The sequence below is a fragment of the Cydia strobilella genome, chromosome 10 (genome assembly GCF_947568885.1).
Source record: "Cydia strobilella chromosome 10, ilCydStro3.1, whole genome shotgun sequence".
Classification (NCBI taxonomy): domain Eukaryota; kingdom Metazoa; phylum Arthropoda; class Insecta; order Lepidoptera; family Tortricidae; genus Cydia; species Cydia strobilella.
In genome coordinates, this window is record NC_086050.1 from 16907648 (window position 1) to 16926365 (window position 18718).

Below are 18718 nucleotides of genomic sequence, written 5' to 3' on the forward strand. Positions count from 1 at the left end.
TTGATTATATCATCAGGAAAAAAAGTGTGTAAGTGGAGGAAGTCTGGTTTAGTTAGTCCCTCGGCTAATTTTTCTAGTCCAGTATCCAGAAATTTAAATGAATCTACAAAACGTATTCGCACATATTGATCATCAGACATCTTTAAAAACTTAGTAAAGGATATGTAGTTTTCCTTATTTTTTGGTATTATTTGCACAGGACCTGAACATTTGCCTAACTCTTTTATGAATAAATGCGAATCATAACCTGATAAGTTATGAAAAAATACAGGAATAAATTTTGGAACGCTGTAACGTAAGTTACAATATTGATGAGCGGCCCCTCGATATAAACCAGTCAAATGACAGTGATCTCTTACTTTGTCGGCAAATAAAAGTTTGTGACAAATGTGACAAATCTTAGCGTTCCTGTGCGACAAAGCATTGGCTTCGGTAAAAATCATGGGTATTTCGTTATTTAAGATTTCATATATTTCCTCAACATGTCTGAACAAATACTTTAAGAATTTAGAAGTACAGTCAGGTCCTCGATACTGAACAAAACGGTTTAGACTGTTGTCGTAAGAACAAACTACGTGGTAAGCAAATGCTGCTGGTATATGCTTCTGCTTGTTTATGGTAAAACTATCCACCGATGTCTGATCAATGTCACATGGTGGGAAAGGCTTTAGAATTGATTCAAAATCGCTATAAATTACGAAAGGCACATTTTGATGACGCTCAAAATTTTTAAATTGAAGATATGTACCATTATCAGGTAACACCGTTGCAACCCCACTACATGTATGACTCTTAACCGTGCCTTTAGATGGAAAAAATAGGAGACATTCCTCACAAAAATAAAGCTTACCATGATGCTTAGTTATTTGAGAACGAACAAGTCGTGACAAATTGCATATTAAAACGTAGTGTGATTTATCACCCTGTTCAATTAAGAGTAAGTTAATTCTCTTATTTCTATTATACTCAGATCTATAAAGAGGTCCAACAACTGTGCGATTATTTGTTAAGGAATATACGTTGATGCTTAAATCTACATTATTACGCTCAAAGGTACGAATACCTGAGAAAGTAATTGGAAAATTTATTTTATCAATATTCAGCACATCTTTGAAGTGAGGGTATGAGGTTGTACGCTCTTTATGATTCTTAGAAGGATAGAGCGCAGCTACAACGCTCCACAGAAAACAAAAATCATCCTTATTCTGTATGTTAATGCAAGATTTTTTGTTCTTAATACACTTAGGTAAATCTATGTACGAAGACCCCTTTAATGGCTGATATTTATTAATATTTATTTCCAAATATTCATTAGTTAGAAACGTCCATCCGCTGTCACGTTGTTGGAACTCCTCAATTTTTTTATTTAAGTCACATATTACTATTTGGTACATCTCACCAAAATCATAATTTTGATGGATCGTGAAATTTTTTGTAGTAAAAGATTTAACTTCCTGTTTATTGTCTTTGATTAATAAAAAGTTGCAGAAGTACTCAAAGTTAATTTTCAGGCAAATGTGTTTTAGCAAACGTGATTTTATAATACTCTCTAATTTGGATTTTAATGATTCTAAAAATACTTCAGGTTTAGCAAATTTTAATTCCTCTGATCCATGTACTCTATGAGATGATATACGCCCTCTAAAAGCCGATGTAATTTCAACCACGCCATCAATTATTGACGCTTGAGAATTATCTTTATGTTTTGTACTTCTCAAGTGTCCTACCCATTTATTTTTTGTGACATTAAGTGAACAATTGTAGCAGAAAGGCATACTTAATTTAATTTATCTAGAGCCGATTAGTATTAGAAACGATCAAAACCGAATGAATTGAAAATTGGATAATGTAAAATAAATATCCAATCAAGAGGCATACGCCATTTTTGGGTTGGTAGAATTTAAAATTTAATTTTCATGAAGCCGAATACTGCCACTTGAACGGATATTTAAATACAAACAAAATATTACAATTAAAGTAACCCAACCCAACTCAGAGACCACTCATGAATTACTCTTTATTGGGGTAAAATTTTGCCTCAGTGTCTTTAAAAACTGATTTTAAATGTTTAGTAAACTTAATCAGACTTTCCCATGGTGGAGTGTCTGAGTCAAGTTGGGTTTTAATTGATAACAGAGCTTTTTTCCACCTATTCTCAGGTAACTCACGGCGCACGTCGTCAGTTTTGTAGACGCGTAACTCCACGAAAAACGCACCATCGAGCTCGAGTGTCCGTTTCGTCAGACCGTTGGCAACCCGCTGAACGATAGAGGAGTCTAGCGGCGATGCCGAGGACGCTTCTAAGTCTTCATCTTCAGGAAATAGCTCGAACGGGTTGTCGTTCTTCGAAGCCTTCTTCTTTGGTGCGGCGGTGGAGGGCGTTCTGCAACCAATAGTTTTGTTATTATAAATATGTTCATTATAAGTAATAATTTATAAAAATCAAACGTCACGTTAAGCACAACGTTATAATTTCAATAGTTTTATTAATATTATTGCATCAAAAACAGTTAAGTATAAAGTAGTACCTGATCGATTTTGGTTTTGGGGTCTTTTTCACTTTTTTCTGTTTCGTTGTTTCCTCGAACTCCACCTCCGACTCAAACCTGAAAAGTTTTTATGCAGTGTTATTTAGTTGGTCGGAGTATAAATTATGTTAAAAATACCTTAGTAACAATTGAATAATTTCAATATTTACCCTGAAGCATCAGGTTTTCTTTTTTGCCTTTTTTCTTTATTCGTCTTTGAACCCGTTGCTGTGTTGCTAATAGAAGCAATGCTTTCAAATTCTGAATCGGAAGACCTAGAACAAATTAAAAATGTTAGTATTTTTATAGAAACAATATCAATACGCAGTTACGCCGTATGAGAAATCACTTGCTAACAAACATAATTTCGGTATAATTTAGTAACACAATTAAAAAACTCAGGCATAATTCACTGAAATATTAGATAATATACTTACGTACATTGTATAAAAAATGTTACAACACTGTAAAAACAACTTTGGCTCCGTGCACTGCTGTGTTCGAATCGTAAAGAAAGAAACAATTGAGCAAGCGAGTAAATTAATACGCATTTATTGATTATTTAGCTAAAACAACTAGGGTTGACAAGTTCCATATTTTGTCTACTTGCAGTAAACGATTGTAAAGTATTATTTTGTACCCAAATAAAATTTGCAAAGTATAAACTTCTAATGTTTTAAATTGTCAACCCTACATTTATGTTGATGCTAAGTTAGTGCAGGTATCGTATAACTAATTATACTCATTGTAACATTGCGAAATTAGTAAACATGTTTTTGTCGATTTGCGCAATCGATACGTAGCACTAACCCTTGCCCGTGACTTCGGCCGAGTATTCTGATATGAAACTTTATTTCTATTTTCACTATTTTGAGGCTTATTTGTTTATCCATTTGCGAGTCACAGAGCTGTATAAAATATACAGGTTTAGTTTCTGATAGACTTAAAATAAAATAACGGTTACCCTATGTTTTAAAGAATCTCATATTTATGTCTAGGTAGTATTAGTAATTAAATACTAGACACTATTCGTATGAAATGCATTCTAATTTGAAAGTGAGCTAGGTTTGATATTGCACTATGTTCCTAAATAAGTAGGTAAATTAAATATTTATAACTAGTTGTTCACTCCAAACTGAGAACCCTCGATACGTCAAAAAGCCGAACACTTTCATTTGATACCAAACTCGCCCATACTTTCTTGCAAATAAGATGACCACAATAGCAAACCCCTCACAAATAGCTTTTTAGCATTCTAAGCTCTTCTAGATCATTAACCCCTTGATCGAGCCTGCTCATAATTGAATACATAGAATATAATGTCCTCAACTACACTACTATCCAATTTCATTTAAATTAGAACAAATTTACTTAAGTTATTGTCCATCAAAATATCCTCTGATAGTTCAGCTTAAAAACATCGAAATGCCAGGACGTGCTCCTAATAGCCAGCCGCGTGTCTCAAGTTGAATGTAAGAACTTCACTTCGCTCGCTCGTTCGATTAATCATTCACTGACTGAGAAGTTGCCTTGTTGAATAAGTTATAATACTGTCTCAGATTACAAACAGAGTGCGCCTGGGCACGTGTCGCTTTATTTTAATAAGTATTAATATGCAACATGATTCGTTACAGCGTGAGTAACGATACAGAGACGTCATACCTACGTATCAATAATTGTGGCATAGCTGAAAATATTTTACTCATTTACCTAGGTGAAAATTAATAAGCTAAAATTCAAGCCGTTTTTATTTACAAGTCTGATTTTGCGAAATAGTTTCCTAATTAGTATTATATTTTTCTAAAGGCTTAATTTGAGTAATAAGTAGAATAAGCAAATGTTAGTGTATTAAGAGTAAATTAGACATCATTTTTTAAAATTGACGAAACATTTCAGAGGCTTTTAAAGGTAGAAACAGTAAACAATCCGTTTATTTTTATTCTTTGAGATGTATTTACGTTATCGAATGCAGTTCCATGTGTTACAAACGTACTGTGATAACTTGTACACTACGAAACTTTATACGAAAATAAAAATTGATCTTTATTTTTCAATGAGTAAAACTGATTATCACGTAACAGAACACAATTTAATGGAGATTAAATTCATATTCAATGTGACATAGGTTCATTGGAGAATGAACTTACGCCCCAAGTATTAACCAATGGCAGCCTCAGGTCTACATCGCACTTATGAAGTTTTTTGTTATGTTTCATATAAATAAAAATGTTGATGCATAGGTTGTCGGATGTTGACGACCGGACATCTCAACACGTAAATCACGCTTTGGCCTGGCCAACCGGAGAGTGTAGTGTTGATCTAGAAACTAGAGGGGACTCTGTACCTACGCGGTCGATAGGTATGGATAACCACACCCGGAGGGGTTTCACTCAAGCACGTAAAACGCGACCTTACGCCGGGGTTCAGCACCTTGGAGGTTCATTCATGTTCTGTGACGCTGACGAGCTGATCAGTCATGTTGTGCAAACGCCATAGTCAACCGAGCATCCGCTTGGAGCGCTATGAGGGCTTACGCCTGGGTTCAGCACCTGGGGGTCCTTGCACACATCCTGAGACTGGCCAACTTGGGATGTGTGTTGCGTTAAGCTTTTGCTGCTATTTTGAACAACTAAATAATTAAAGGAAACAAAGCCACTTCTTGAATAACTGGAACAGATACAAAACAGAATGAGCTTTTAGAATCACATCAATTAAGTTGCTGCAAAAATGATCTATGAAATAAATCACTGAGAAAATGCTCAACTCTTAGTGAGCATTATATTCTTTGATAAACGCTCTCCGTTCAATGGTCTGTTTATCACGATGGTCCAACAAACCCGATTAGGAAGTCTAGACCTCAATGTGAACTAAATTGTCCAGTCCATACATGATATGAGGCTTTCTAGTTCATAGGTTTGGTTTACCAAGCTCTATTGGGAAGTTTCGATCATTCATTAAACGCGATTGGAACGGAGTCTCGTTCGAAAATTAATTAGTAAAACGCGTCCCGTTCGATGGTCCAAGAAACCCGATTGGGAAATCTAGACCAGAATGATAAACGTCCCAATCTATACATAATACGGTCCATTCTAGATCATAGGATCGGATCACCAAGCCCTATTGGGAAGTTTAAACCAGTGAGCGAGCGAAGCGAGTAAAACTGGTTTAAACTTCCCAATATTATACTACTCTTATAGATTAAGGTACAGTTTTGATGCTACAGAAATTAAAAAATGGCAAAACATTGCGCGTGAGTTGATGACAGCGAGCGTTGGCGCCGGTTCGCCACGCGTCGCGGAACGAATCGCGAACGGAGCGAGGGTTTTTATTAATGAGTAGTTTAGGGTTAACTTTAGGAGGGTTTGGATTTTTGAACAATAATAATGTGCCACTTTTACCAGACTGGAGAAGAATACCTATAGAGTGTATTAACTGTTTTTAGGGTTCCGTACCTCAGAGCGCTGGTGGCCTAGCGGTAAGAGCGTGCGACTTGCAATCCGGAGGTCGCGGGTTCAAACCCCGGCTCGTACCAATGAGTTTTTCGGAACTTATGTACGAAATATCATTTAATATTTACCAGTCGCTTTTCGGTGAAGGAAAACATCGTGAGGAAACCGGACTAATCCCGACAAGGCCTAGTTTCCCCTCTGGGTTGGACGGTCAGATGGCAGTCGCTTTCGTAAAAACTAGTGCCTACGCCAATTCTTGGGATTAGTTGCCAAGCGGACCCCAGGCTCCCATGGAGCCGTGGCAAAATGCCGGGACAACGCGAGGAAGATAGGGTTCCGTACCTCGAAAGGAAAAAAACGGAAGCCTTATAGGATCACATTCTAATCTACGACATCTGCTTTTCAAAGCCGCATTGTCAGCATATCTGAGGCTTTTAAAGTCTAATAAATATTATTAATAAATATTCTGAGGGCCTTTTAATCGTCGACATGATAAAGATGAAGATACTTTTATCAAAATATACTTATTATATCGCCAACGATATGAAAGGTACACGAAAAGAACATGTCTAGTCACTTTAGTAACATTTTGAGTAATCGCGGTTTAAAAATTTGGAACCATGTCAAAATGTATGGTAATTCCGTGACCAGGTCTTTGTTAACTAAAAAAAGTTGTGTTACATATATTATACAGCGGTAGCCAAATGATATAACTAATAGTTCATTAAGAGCTCTACATTTTGAAATGAAAATCTCATTTTCCGAAAAAAGTGACTAGACATGTTCTTTCCGTGTACTCTTCATATAATCTTATATAGGTATATAGGTAATTATCGTGCAGTAAGCATAATGATAGCAGGGCTAGCCTGGTATATTTTCTATCAATTTTACAGTATTGAAGAACTAAGTTTATGACCATTATTATGACCATATTAACACAAATGTATATTAATATACGCACGTTTTCAACACGTCTTGCAGTTCGAGTTTCAAAACTAACAGGCCAATTCAAGTTTTAGTTATTCGATCTGTTGCCGATATGATACTGACCTGTAAGTGTCAAAAGTCACATTTCTTCAACTAAAGACGTCACTGCTACTCACTTAGGCACTGTTAGTGCTTGACAATGGAGACCTAGGCTCTTCGAAACATGTCGCGCGAGTGACTAAAAATACGTGAGTGAAACCGCTAAGTTAGTTAAGTTAAAAACGCCACTTTTGAGACTGTCAGATTAGGATCGTATCGGAAAAAGATCGAATAACTAAAACTCGAATTGTCGTGCAAACCTAAGCCTTTGTCGGCACACGTAGCCAACGTAAAACGCTATTTGTAGTAAGTTTACAGAGCGCGTGCTAAAAGCTTTGTAAATAAGCGGCTAAGTGACACGTCGACTAGACAAAGACTGCGTGTGACTCACGACCTGTGGGGGAAACATACATAACAGACATGCATACGTATACTAGGGCAACGTAGTTTGAAATGCGGTCAATGAAACTACCCCGTTACTTTAGCGACTTTCACTTCAAATTCAAAAATGTAGGCCTCAAATAACTCTTTCACAAGTCAATACAACATTTCCAGAGGCATGAAAAATACATAGGAACATTTATATAAGAAAACACCGTACGTGTGAACGAACATTCTGTTTTGACGAACCTGTCTCCTCGCTCTCTCTGTTTTCTCGGTCCTGTGCGACCTCTCGCCAAATGTTGACTCTTAAGTTCGCGCAGATCCGCCTCCACCATGTCGCACCAGCGATACCTGTGGCGTCCGATAAGACGTGCCTCCTGCTGTTCCAACATCATGGGGAGACAAGCTCACATAATCCGTTGGATAGGCCATCTTGAGAGAATGGATGAAGATCGGAACGTGAAAAGAGCATACGTGAAACTTTAAATAACAATTTTGATTATCGAGGTAAGAAACTGAATAATAATAAAGTTAACATGTATCTTTTCCAATAAACTCAACGAACATAACAACTTTCAATTGGCAATAAGACTTGGCAATTTAATTTTCATTAAAAAATCCTTTCAAAATTGCACTAAAAACTGCAATAAGTAGAAAACGAGAGCAAAGTATTTGTAATTAAAACAAAGTGATCTTTTGACGCGACGCCATTTTCGGAACGGCAGTTAGAGGCGCCTCCTAATTGAACTGAACAGGACGGAAGAGAATCAAAGGAAATGATTGCATTCCCCTTCTGGGGAGGGATGCGATGCGTGGACAAATTCTTTTAGACGCGAACGTAGGAAATTTAATTTGGGACTAAGTTGGCATGAGATTTGAAATATGAACCCTCAGCTTTTTGATGTTGCTGACGATTCTTTTTTTTCGTGTGTGTATTTGTAGTTTTTATCTGATTGACGAAAGGTGTTTTCATATCTGTACGTTTGTAAGTACAAACGGCTTCACTTTTTCATATTTATTATAAAGAGTCATGGGGCCATGGAGTCATGGGGCTCAGCGTCTTTACATCAGCATTCACTCAGCAGATTTTCTCTAATGTATTTCATGCCTACCCTTCTCACTATCATACATTTTTTGTGAATGGTCTATTACAAGCATGTATTGTAACTCCTCGTTTTTTTTTTTTTTTTATACCACGTCGGTACGGCCCGCCTGACGGTAAGCAGTTACCGTAGCCTATGGACGCCTGCAACACCAGAGATATTACACGCGCGTTGCCGACCCTTTAAAAACCTGTACACTCCTTTTCTGAAGAACCCCATACTGTAGCCCATCGGGAAAACCTCGGCAGGGAGCTCACTCTACTCTAGTGTTATCCTGGTACATCGTTTCCTTCTACCAATAGAGGTGAGAAACCAAATGTCAACTATTAAAACTACAAAACTACCTTACAATTTTTTATTAAAGAAATTTTGAAACAAACTAAATCGCGTTAAGACCTATTAGATAACTTCGAATTAGAAAAATTTCATAACTATATATTTTACAAGTTTTAATTTGACATGCAATGTTTTTATGTATGTATGTTCGGGTCAAATCAAGCTAAATTAGACACACTTTCCATTATACAATTGACCTGAAACTTCACATACATAATTATGCTTCACAAACATTGCTGAATGTTTGATGTAAATTGGGTGACAATGCAATATAATGCTACCATCCAGATGTTCTGATGATGGAAACAGGTGGTGGTGGAGGTGGTGGAACTGTGATAAATCAACGCAACCTAATCGTGTTATAATGTCGCGATGAGTATTATTTGCCTCTTGCAAGACGAGTATAATCAGAGATAAAAGGTACAATGAAATTTTTGACAAACAGCACATAAGTATGTTTGTTTCTTTTCGCAGCTCCATGGTGTTTAGAGGTCACAACGAAACAGGGTGACTGTGAGACGCCGTAATGTCATTGCCAAGATTACGGTATGGGCTTTATGTAATTTGCAGGGGGCCGAGAAGATCCATCTTGTGATGTCAGGGTGCTTTGTGGTAGGTTATTTTGCATTTTTACGAAGTCTTTTAAATGTACGTATACAAGCAAGTGCACTATATTGAGTACATCCACAATAACCACATCATGTAACATACACACCACCACCACCATACCACATATAAATTAAATAATAAATAAATTAACCTACCTAAATAAAATAAAATAATTATGAAATATAGTGTATAAGCTAAAGTGTAAATATAAATATAAATGTAATTTGAATGTTAGCATGTAAGGTTTATCTGTTAGTGCTAATATTATATATTAAATAAATTAAAATTAAATAAATTAAAATTAAATTAAATAAAATTAAATAAATGTATATTATCGTGTATTTTACCAATATAAAAATATTTATTATTTACATATACATGTTGATTGACGTAACTAGTAACCGAAGAGCTGGCGGCTTCCTCGTAAGTACAACGTATCAGAATTGCGATACAGCGAGGAAATGCCGCCAGCATCCTTGGTACAATGCCTCAAGGGCTTATTTTAGATTTAAGCTAGTTTTTAATTTCGTTTACGTAGTACCGCTGTATATATCTTGTATGTAAATAAAGAATTAAATATATTATTTACATTTCTTACAAATAATTACGTAATTAGTATAATTACATGATGTAATAAGTATAGTAAGTAATTCCTATTGTAGATTTATAATGGCAATAAGCGAAAGAGGATCGTAGCAAGTAGAAATCCGTATTAGTCTGCTGTCAAGATCGTAGCAAATGGAAATCCGTGGTCTCTGCCTACCCCTCCGGGAAATAGGCGTGATTATATGTATGTATGTAAATAAGCGAGTACAAGTTGTATATGTAAAATTTCTACTTGCACAAATTTCTTTGTATGGCTATTTCTAGCAATAAAAACTAGTGCCAGACATATATTTAATTATGTTACTTGAATGTTAATGACAAATTTCATCTTTGTATTTGACATCTTGTTCACTAATCCGGGGTTAACTGGTTAAACCTGGAGTATCCATGGTTACCAGTACAATTTTTTTTTATACCACGTCGGTGGCAATCAAGCATACGGCCCGCCTTATGGTAAGCAGTTACCGTAGCCTATGGACGCCTGCAACACCGGAGATATTACACGCGCGTTGCCGACCCTTTAAATTTAATTTGACACTATATTAACGGTTTAACCGCTAAACACCGGGTTAGTGGGATGGTGCAAGTGGCGCTTAATGTTATATGTAGCTGACGATACACGATGATTGCCAACGTCCTAAACTTCTATCATAGTTATGGTACTAAATATGATTGAATACAGAAAACCATTACAATACAAAATAAATGCACTTTATTGCACATCTCACAGACATTCGCATTGCACTAGGAAATGGACATAGAATACAAATTCAAGAGATGCTTTGATGGTTAACGTCAATGTCGGTATAGTCAGCCATAAAAGCGCTAGACGCTGGAGTACTTTATAGGAATGGTACGGCAGGTTCAAGCAACTTTAAGTGCTGAATATTATACCATTTTATTGCTGTTTGCAGTAACAAATATAATGTTTGTTATGTTAACTTTAACCCCAATACAATAAAACAAAAAGACTAAGTAATAGTAGACTCTATCATAAAAACGAATGCATGATATGTAATTAAAAAATTCTTGCCACAATTAATAAAATTGTTAAAGTAAGCGATACTACAGGTAGGTATCAAATTTTTAGATATGTATACTTACGTACAAAACCAACCTTTGCTGCATTGCTAAAAATCGCGGTGGTTTATTCCCTGATCCCTATAAGACAGGTTTACCTATTTTAGGGCTCAGGACACTATTCCTAGGCTATCTAACAATAGAATACTAAATAATATAATATTCTTCTACTATGTAATAAGCTGTCATTTTTGATACCTAAGTAAATTAATTTTTCATTTTCATCCATACTAATCCATACTAATATTATAAATGCGAAAGTCTGTCTGTCTGTGTGTTCCCTCTTCACGCTTAAACCGCTGAATCGATTTAGATGAAATTTGGCATAGAGATAGGTTGAGTCCCTGAGAAGGACATAGGATAGTTTTTATCCCGAAAATCATCCCTTAAGAAAGTAAAAAGCGGGGTGGAATTGAGATAATTAATGAAGTGTCTGCTAATTTGTGTGCATAATATGCTCAAATTGAATAATTGCTATAAGATTTTCTCCAGGCGCTATTCTTACTCTAGCTGGGGTTACTAAGTCCACGCAGACGAAGTCGCGGGCAAAAGCTAGTATTACATAAAGTTACTAATCGGAAAAATTTATTAAGCCAAAAATGTCCCTAATTTATAGACTAGGTCGACGTTTTGTATTTTTAATACCAGAATTTTCATATAATCAAATGGGAACACAACTTTAGATATCGTCAAATTAGCGATGCTTGCTTCATCGGAGCGTGACTTCACATGCCCTAGATTGCCAATATACCGTAGTTTTCAAAATTAGCACACGCCACTCGAAATGGCAGGGAAAATAATCTAATGAAATAATGTAGCTATATGAACTTTTAAACGTAATATTTTACTTCGTCGAGCAAATCATATATTAGGTAAGAGAACAATGCGTCTTTAGCACTTAATTTTACAGAAAATTTAAAACTAGGAGTATTTTTTATTTTGTTTTATTCACTTATTTAATCAATGCTATTATAAGGAAACGAATTGATTACTACAGTATTTAAACACCTAATATGATAAAAACTCAACCCAAAATGTTCTAAATATTATCTAATATTTTCATCTATAATATTAATTCACAGACATTTTGATCTCTTGTTTTAACTATGAAACTGTATCTATTATTAATTACTGGTAGACAGGTTTATTTATTTCTATAATAAAAATACCTAACCTCTTTTTTATTACAATTTAGTAGATTAAGTATACTTTTATGACACGTTTTATTTAATAATAGGCGAAAAAGTATGCTTTTTAATAGCATTAATAAAGAAGTTGTTACCTATAAGTCTCCATTAAACTATTGTAAACATCAATGGAGTCCATATTATAATGTATCGTAGCAAAAACTTTAATAGTCCGAATTTTACCATAAAACAGGATCATAATATGACACTAGTTTTTTTGATCTGCATGGAGTGCCCTTGATATTAAACAGTCCTTTAATATCCCAATGCATTGTACATCAGGAATGGACATTTCAACTTTTTACGGTGATCCAAACAAAGCTAACGCGTCATAAGAAACGCCGGTTTATTTAACCATTGTTGGACGACCATTTATCTCTTGAATTTATGGGGTAGCGGCGCGAATGGCGGACATATTTTGCAGCAGCGTCAGTGGACCTTTATTGTGATTTTGGCCTTCTTCTGCCGACTACCGCCTTCTGATTCGTCACAGAAACTAATACAGCCTTTTGCATTGTTTGCGAGTTCGTTACGCGGCGAGTAATTTTCTCTGGTGCACTTGTGGTGGCAATAAAAACATTTATCAGCGTCGACTGATTGCCACCAAGTAGGTGTTAACTTTGAACAAAGACCACCACAGTAGCTACTGCCTCCTACAATTGACCGGACGTTTGTGTATTCATTAACAAGCTAGCCATTCTTAAACGCCGTAAACGCATGCGAAGTAATCATTCCTACCGCTGTTTTGAATTTCGAAAGCCTTGTAGATCAATGGCTGAGATTTTGAGTGAGTCATGGATTTCAAAGCAGTAATTCACGTTTGTCTAGTACCTACAGCAGTGATGAAATACTCGTAATTGGGTAGCAAACAAGCATACCTGAAGTAGTATCTAATTGAATAACCAATATGGAAAAGTTCTATCAGAATCAGTTGACTATACTCTTTCTAAGGTACGAGTAAATTTTGCCTGATTTTTAGACAAGATAATTATTTGTGGCTTTCCATCAGAGAAAGGTCGTTATGCACATTTTATCTAACCCTCTAACGGTTTTGTTTAGTCCATCTATCTAAGCATTTGGCCAAATGGCGATTTATTGAAATTATTCCACTTCCCTTTTATTTACTTAGTAAACATCAAGCCTTGACTAATTCTGCTGTGAAACGCTATATCCGATTTCCGACGTTAACCAAATTTGATCCTAACCCATCATTACTTAAGGTTTGTTTGAATTCAAGGTTGAAATGCAAATAAGTTCTTTAAAGAAGTGACATGTCAAGTGGCTTCCATTTGTGACCACCACAACCCTTCTTACATCTGTTACGATAACGGCTTCCATATCTATCTAGAACTATATCTACACCCCCATTCCATTTTAATCAAAATTCTTGAACATAATAGAGTTACAAATATACAGGGAGAAGGCAGGAAGTTAAATAGCCACTACTATGTTACTGCGTTTTAGCTTTCTAATTTAATACAATATCATTTTGTGTAAATTAAATAAACCGCAAGGGCCCATAATTGCGATTTTGCAGTAGACTTGTTCTAAGAAGTTTTAAAGTAAGGTACAGGCGTATTACGTTTTACTTTTCAAAATCACTAAGGGTTATTACAGCGTCAATCTGACACATAAGTGTTGGGATGTAAAAGTGGTCAAAACAATTAAAACATAAAATAAATTACACCAATAAAATGTCAAACAATTTTTAGCAATGAAAACTAGTACCAGACATAGATATACGAGTACGTTACGTAAATATTCGTGACAAGTTTCATACCTTATTTTTTATTAATTATTTTTTTTATTTTTTAAGCATGTCGTTTTAAAAGTAGAGCGTTACTTCGATTGTATGGGAGCGGCTTTTTTGGGGCGGGTTTCTATGCTATCATCAATTTCATCAGTAACATCAAACAACAATATTTTACTACTCACACATTTTCAGTATATAAATAGTTTTATAAGAGCTAGAAATTCATGAAATAAAATTATGGAAACGGATTATATCGTGAATAATGAATTTATAATACATCCCAACGTTTCGAACCCTTTACAGCGTTCGTGATCATTGGTCAACCCGTTGACTTCAACGGGGTATAGCGTATCCGCCCTGTGTCATCATTGCGATAGGCGAGGAAATGCCGCCATCATCTTTGGTACAATGCCTCAAAGGCCTATTTTAGATTTAAGCTAGTTATTAATTTAGTTTAATATTTAGTTGAATTTACCTCTGTAAAGGATGATACTGAATACCATCAACAACAGACGGGAAAAAATGATTGGACATTTGATACTTCTTTAATACCATCATATAAGGCAAGGTAAAAGTAAAGAGCGGCAGAGGCAGACCAAGACGTAGCTACGTAGACCAAATAAAAGAAAAAGCTGATGTCGTGTCGTATCAAGAGGTCAAGGATATGGCGTACGATAGGGAGAAATGGAAAATACTCCACCGAAAAGAGGACACCTCTTAAATTGAAGGAGAAGAGAAAAACCTCTGTAAATATATTATGTAAAGAAAGAATTTCAGATTATTTGAGTATATATTTGCCATTATCAGAATTATCCCGCTTTCGAATTTACCCTAATGCACCTCATACGTAAATCGACCACTCAATAATCCTTAATCAACCTAAAGTTCTAAATAATAGCCGACTCGTATTACAAGGCCTTTTTAATTACCTTTCTTATCGTTTTATTTTTCAATTCCATTACAAGAACACTAAAACATTTACGACCCTTATGTTAGAGGTAATTCACCTAGTTCGAGTTATAAAACCAGGAAGCTGGTTCGGATTTACAAATTTGTTATGGTTTTGAACTGGTTTCGATACGACCTTGACGAGCGTCTCCGAGATTGGTGCGCATCTGGCTGATTCAATTTTAACAGTTGGATAAGGATGCCAATTCGTACTAAAATCTCGTATCAAAATGATATCACTTTGCTATCATTAGCGCATTCATTTCGCTCGTAGTACTTGTTCATACGTGTTTTGGCGCGAGCGAGAAGCACGTGAGAATGATAACAATTCAATTCAATAGTTCGTTGTAAGTTCATATAGGCCTCAAGATTCCTGTCCTGAGTAGGGAAACACGACTTTCAATATTTCGTTATCTGCTTCTCTATCGTTCGAATATGAAAGCATAAGCGTTCGCGATAGGCCATCTGATTGCATTTTGTGAGGACTAATATAAGCGTTAGCGGCTCACAAAAAATGATGCAGCGGCGCACGCTAACTCAAAATCGTCTCATATCAAATCGTTGAAGCAGAATCGGCCGCCGGCACAAATCTTTACGGTTGTATAAGTTTTAATTAATCGGCAAATTACACTCACTATTTATGTATGGTTGTCGGTGCTTGGGTTGACGAATGAGTGGATTAACGACCGTGCGTTTCCATGGCGATTTTTGATACGGTATTTTGTACCTATTGATTGATGGGCGATCAATTTCGTAATTTTTGTGTTTCTACATTTTTTTTATTATTTAAAACGGAGTATGTAGCATGTACAGCTGTATAAATAACTGCCCCTGCAAACAAGTTTCTATGCAGGTTATTAGGTACCTATAGCTTACTGTACATACATTGGTTTTTGTATGTTGCCGAAACCGCGACACTATTACATGGAAATTTGCACAAATTCGTCACGGAGTAACTGATGTACAAATCATGAGTATCATGACAATTTATTAACGCATTTGGTTACCATAGCCTATGGACTCTAGAATTTAGGTACCAACCTAAAGGTTGTCTGGAAGAGATCGCTTTATAGCGATAACACCGCCTGTTGTTTGTTTACCTCTACTTGTGTTGCTGTTTAATTTCTGTATTGTTTTCTTTTATTGAGGTGTGCATTAAAGAGTATTTTTATTGTATTGTATTGCACCAATAAAATACATTTTTTTGGTAACACTAGAAATTCTTGAAATAAATAATTGAATTAGAAATTATCTTTAGTAGAATATAATAGAATAGAATATATTTATTTCACTTTAAAATCTTATAAAAAATTATCTTTGTCACACGCATTCCAGAAACTGGCATGCAAAATTTAAAGTACCTAAATATTAAAAGAAAGCATGCAACGGTTCGCATTTAGAGTACTTAAAACTAATATTCTAGTGCAATTGCGTCAGTATGACGCAATTGTACCCAGTATGGCAAAGATACTTAGGATTAATGTCAATGGCGCCGTCGATCTGTCACCGGCGTCTTGTTTAACAGGAAGCTTAATGTGAGAAGGAAGCTTATTGTGAGAGTTCGTTTATCAAGACGATTCCCAGTAATGGAAAAATTGTAGATTTAATAAAGAGTAGACAAGTTACTAAGTCGAGCAAATGTTCTAATAAGTATAAAATGTAAAAAATTGTGTATTTTGAGTGTGTGTCTGAAGAATATAATTTGCCTTTGGCCAGTTTTAGAGCCATGTGAATGTGATAACAACTCCTGACACTTGTCGTTAAATTGTAGTAAAGATTTACATTATACGGTAGTTTAAGTAAAATCTTCTGATTTAATGGTCAATCGATTTTATTACTACCATAATAGTTATAATGAATAAATTAGATGTTTACTGGTTATCTTGGCAGTGACATTAATTTATGTCTGTCTGTCTGTCATTAGTGTCAATATTTGCCTGATGCACGGATTAATTTAAGTATTTTGTTTTAAGATTTACGGATCAATTTTTCCTTTCATTTTGAGGAATTGAATGGAAGAGAATTGATAAAGCTAAATCTGCCATTTAAATTATGATAGATTCACTATTTTCAGTTGTTATTATGTCCCGACAGCCAGGGCAAGAAGAAGAATAAGATAAGATAAGATAAGATAGATTTATTGATAAACTTGTACAAATTTTACACGTCAGTTCAGCCATACTATAATATACAATGTCAACCATATAATTATAATAAATTTATACTACGTTACAATATACAATTTGTGTTCGTAGTTCTATTGATAAAGTTCATTATTACAATTATTATATTTATTATTCGTTATTACAATTATTATATCACGGAATAACACGGAATAAGTAGGTAGTGGTATCTCATAAGCATCTTCACCACTTACATGGTTGACAATCCTCCACTGTGCGTTTCTCCAGAAACTTCCTGCCTCGCACAGCTAAACTGTGGAATGAACTGTCGCCCGCAGTACATATTTCCGGATCGACACAACATTTCAACCAACGTCTCAATTCTCCAAGAACTTGATATTAAACAGCGTCTTCGTTCCATCGTCCAGTGTCGTATCCTTACTTTCTTTGGACATATTACACGTCGAGACGATACATCTGTGGAACGACTTGTAGTGCAAGGAAAAGTCGAAGGCACAAGGGGCGGTAGGTCAACAATGCGTTGGTCAGACAGTCAGACTTGGTCAAAAATGCACTCAATGGACCCCTCCACGAATGTACAAGAAGGGCTAGTACGGGAAGAATGGCGACGGATTGTGAAGCTTACCGGCCCTGATAAGACGACCACGACCACTCTGACAAGAGTTTGACGACAAAGAAGAAGAAAATGATTTATTTTGGGTACACAACAGGTTTTAACTAGGATCGAAACAAGAACCTTCTTTTAAGTAAAAAGATACTTGTGCCAGAAGGCTCCGCTCTTCCATTAAGTACAAGGTTTACCAAAATTATCTTAAATTAAATTAAATTATCTTAAATCTTAAGCTTATACTTATTATAAGGTAAGATAGGTACATTAGGTACTTTAGATTAGAAACTAAGTTTAATTTAATACATATTATATAATATTACCATGAATTTCTATTTAACATGCTTGTGCTTGTGCATGCGCGCGCGCGCGTGTGTGTGTGTGTGTGTGTGTGTGTGTGTGTGTGTGTGTGTGTGTGTGTGTGTGTGTGTGTGTGTGTGTGTGTGTGTGTGTGTGTGTGTGTCTACATGTGGTATCTATTTTAAACTTTTAAATTACATTATTGCAAAATGGATTCAATTTCTACGTATGTTAACTTTTTTAGATATTCAATAACGATTTTTTTACAGTCATATAGTTGCTGTGGGTAAATGTCAAGTTGCTCGTTACAACATTAAAACCTTCAAGAAAAGAGCGTACTGCCATCTTAAAAGCCGGCAACGCACTTGCAACCAAGCTGGTGTTTCAGGTATCCAAGGCGATGGTAATTGCTTACATCAAGCGATTCGTGTGCTCGTTCGCCTTTTGTATCATCATTAAAAATATGTACTGTTTCGTACATTTTGAAACCATTATTGGGTACAAAAAAATACAATCCTTAAAAAATAACTAAGAAGTAAAAATAATCTATAAAAACTACTCGAAATACCCACCCTGCATCGTTCCTAATGCAAAGGTGCCTATCACGCTCGCTGCGTTTCCGCGTTGAACCGCAATGGACAACCTCTGCGCCAGGAAC

The 18718-nt window shown here is 35.6% G+C and overlaps 1 protein-coding gene across 1 annotated transcript; it reads right to left on the reverse strand.

Annotated features, from left to right (window-relative positions):
* Positions 1-926: 926 nt before the first annotated feature.
* On the reverse strand, positions 927-3210 carry LOC134745042 (uncharacterized). Its single transcript, XM_063679015.1, has 4 exons — positions 2970-3210; positions 2699-2803; positions 2529-2606; positions 927-2383 (listed from the first exon to the last, which is right to left on the reverse strand). Exons 1-4 carry the CDS (start codon positions 3077-3079, stop codon positions 2011-2013), a joined length of 666 nt encoding a protein of 221 aa, XP_063535085.1. The 5' UTR covers positions 3080-3210; the 3' UTR covers positions 927-2010.
* Positions 3211-18718: the final 15508 nt, after the last annotated feature.

Coding starts and splice junctions, on each gene's coding strand:
- LOC134745042 (XM_063679015.1), bottom strand. CDS start 3,079: ATGCGTATTAATTTACTCGCTTGCTCAATTGTTTCTTTCTTTACGATT. Junction 2,607..2,698: donor AGAAAACCTGATGCTTCAGG/GTAAATATTGAA, acceptor AAAACTTTTCAG/GTTTGAGTCGGAGGTGGAGT. Junction 2,384..2,528: donor CCAAAACCAAAATCGATCAG/GTACTACTTTAT, acceptor TATTGGTTGCAG/AACGCCCTCCACCGCCGCAC.